General features: G+C 41.5%; 1 protein-coding gene across 1 annotated transcript; it reads right to left on the bottom strand.

The window, feature by feature from the left end:
• Positions 1-326: 326 nt before the first annotated feature.
• LOC119040488 (acyl-CoA-binding domain-containing protein 7-like) lies at positions 327-1,065 on the bottom strand. The gene is made up of 2 exons (XM_053661121.1): positions 968-1,065; positions 327-654 (listed from the first exon to the last, which is right to left on the bottom strand). The coding sequence occupies exons 1-2, from the start codon at positions 1,063-1,065 to the stop codon at positions 327-329; spliced, it is 426 nt and encodes a 141-aa protein (XP_053517096.1).
• Between the last annotated feature and the right edge of the window lie 276 nt (positions 1,066-1,341).

Here is a 1,341-nt window from a genome sequence, read left to right as displayed (position 1 = left end):
AAGAGAAACATCAATTGGCTGCCTCTCACATGCCCCCAACCAGGGACCTGGCCCAAAACCCATGTATGTGCCCTGACCAGGAATTGAACCAGAGACCTTTCAGTTCACAGGCCAGCACTCAGTCCACTGAACCACACCAGCAAGGGCTAAAGATAACTTTTTAAATGTAAGAAACCTTCACCTTGTTTTAGCGAGTAAAATTTCCTTAAATATGTAGTTTCATTATATCTCTTAATTAAGGATTATAATTCATGTTACTAGCAAAAACATTCGTGATATGAAGAGTTAACATTGCGTTTTCCCCCTAATATTAGGTCATGATACCATTATGAAGGCTTCGAAGGGAAAGTTTTTTCATATGCTGGATTATAAATTCTGTATTTTTCTATCAGCTCTTTTGCTTTAGAAATATAGGCACTCGTGGCGTCTTCCTTTGATGATTCTTTTTGGAGGTTCCATGCTTCCCACTCAGTCTTGCCTTGTAACTCTAACATTCCTGGATACCCAATATCAATGTCTCCAATTACGGATTGTTTGTAGAGCCCATAGAGTTCTTCCAGTTCTTCATCATCTGGCCTTGTTTTCAGCTTCTTCACATCCTCAGCTGCCTCATCAAAATCAGCCTGCAGGGACACGGTGACGGCCCCCCTTCCCCTGCCACACTCCAGATGCTCATTTCCTTTTCAGTTCTATTTTAAATGGTTCCTCAGCCCACCCTTCTTTCCTTCCATTTTGTACAACCCCTGGGAGCACACTTCTAAGTGCTAGGTGGGATGCTGCCCAATTTGTGACTCACTTACTGGAGTCAATTAGATCTTTAAATTTACTAGAGTGAATTGTGTTCTTTAACAATTCTAATTTAGTTTGTCCTTTCCTAGACACTACCACAGTAGTGTCATTTTCCTAAAAACTTGTCACCTACTCAAATCGCCTTGCTTCTCCTGTGACCTGCTTACCAAGCAGCTACCCCGATGGGAGCCTCAGCCCCACGGGTATGGCTTGTTCTAGCTTCTTTCTCTCGTACATGGAAAGCTGTCTGGGGCAGAGATCATGCTTTGTGTTCATCTCTGGTTGGATGAATGCCTGATGGGTTTGCTGCTGAGAGCCTTGCTCTGAGAGCTAGGTATTTTGTTTCCATTCTAGGCAATATGTTGGTCTTCTAGTGATTTCTTTAACTAGGTAAGCATGTCTTTTAATGATGTAAGTACATCATTTATTTTGAAGGGAATTCCCATGGGAAAGCTAATAAATAGAAAACTGCCCTCTTTTCTTCAGGATATTGATTTATTATCTTCCTGTAGGTAAAATAATGACACGAATTCAGGAAGCAGATGACTTCTT

The sequence above is a fragment of the Artibeus jamaicensis genome, unplaced genomic scaffold (assembly GCF_021234435.1).
Source record: "Artibeus jamaicensis isolate MK-2021 breed Jamaican fruit bat unplaced genomic scaffold, CSHL_Jam_final scaffold_916, whole genome shotgun sequence".
NCBI lineage: Eukaryota > Metazoa > Chordata > Mammalia > Chiroptera > Phyllostomidae > Artibeus > Artibeus jamaicensis.
Note: the sequence above shows the minus strand (reverse complement) of the source record. Positions and strands in the feature narration are given on the sequence as shown.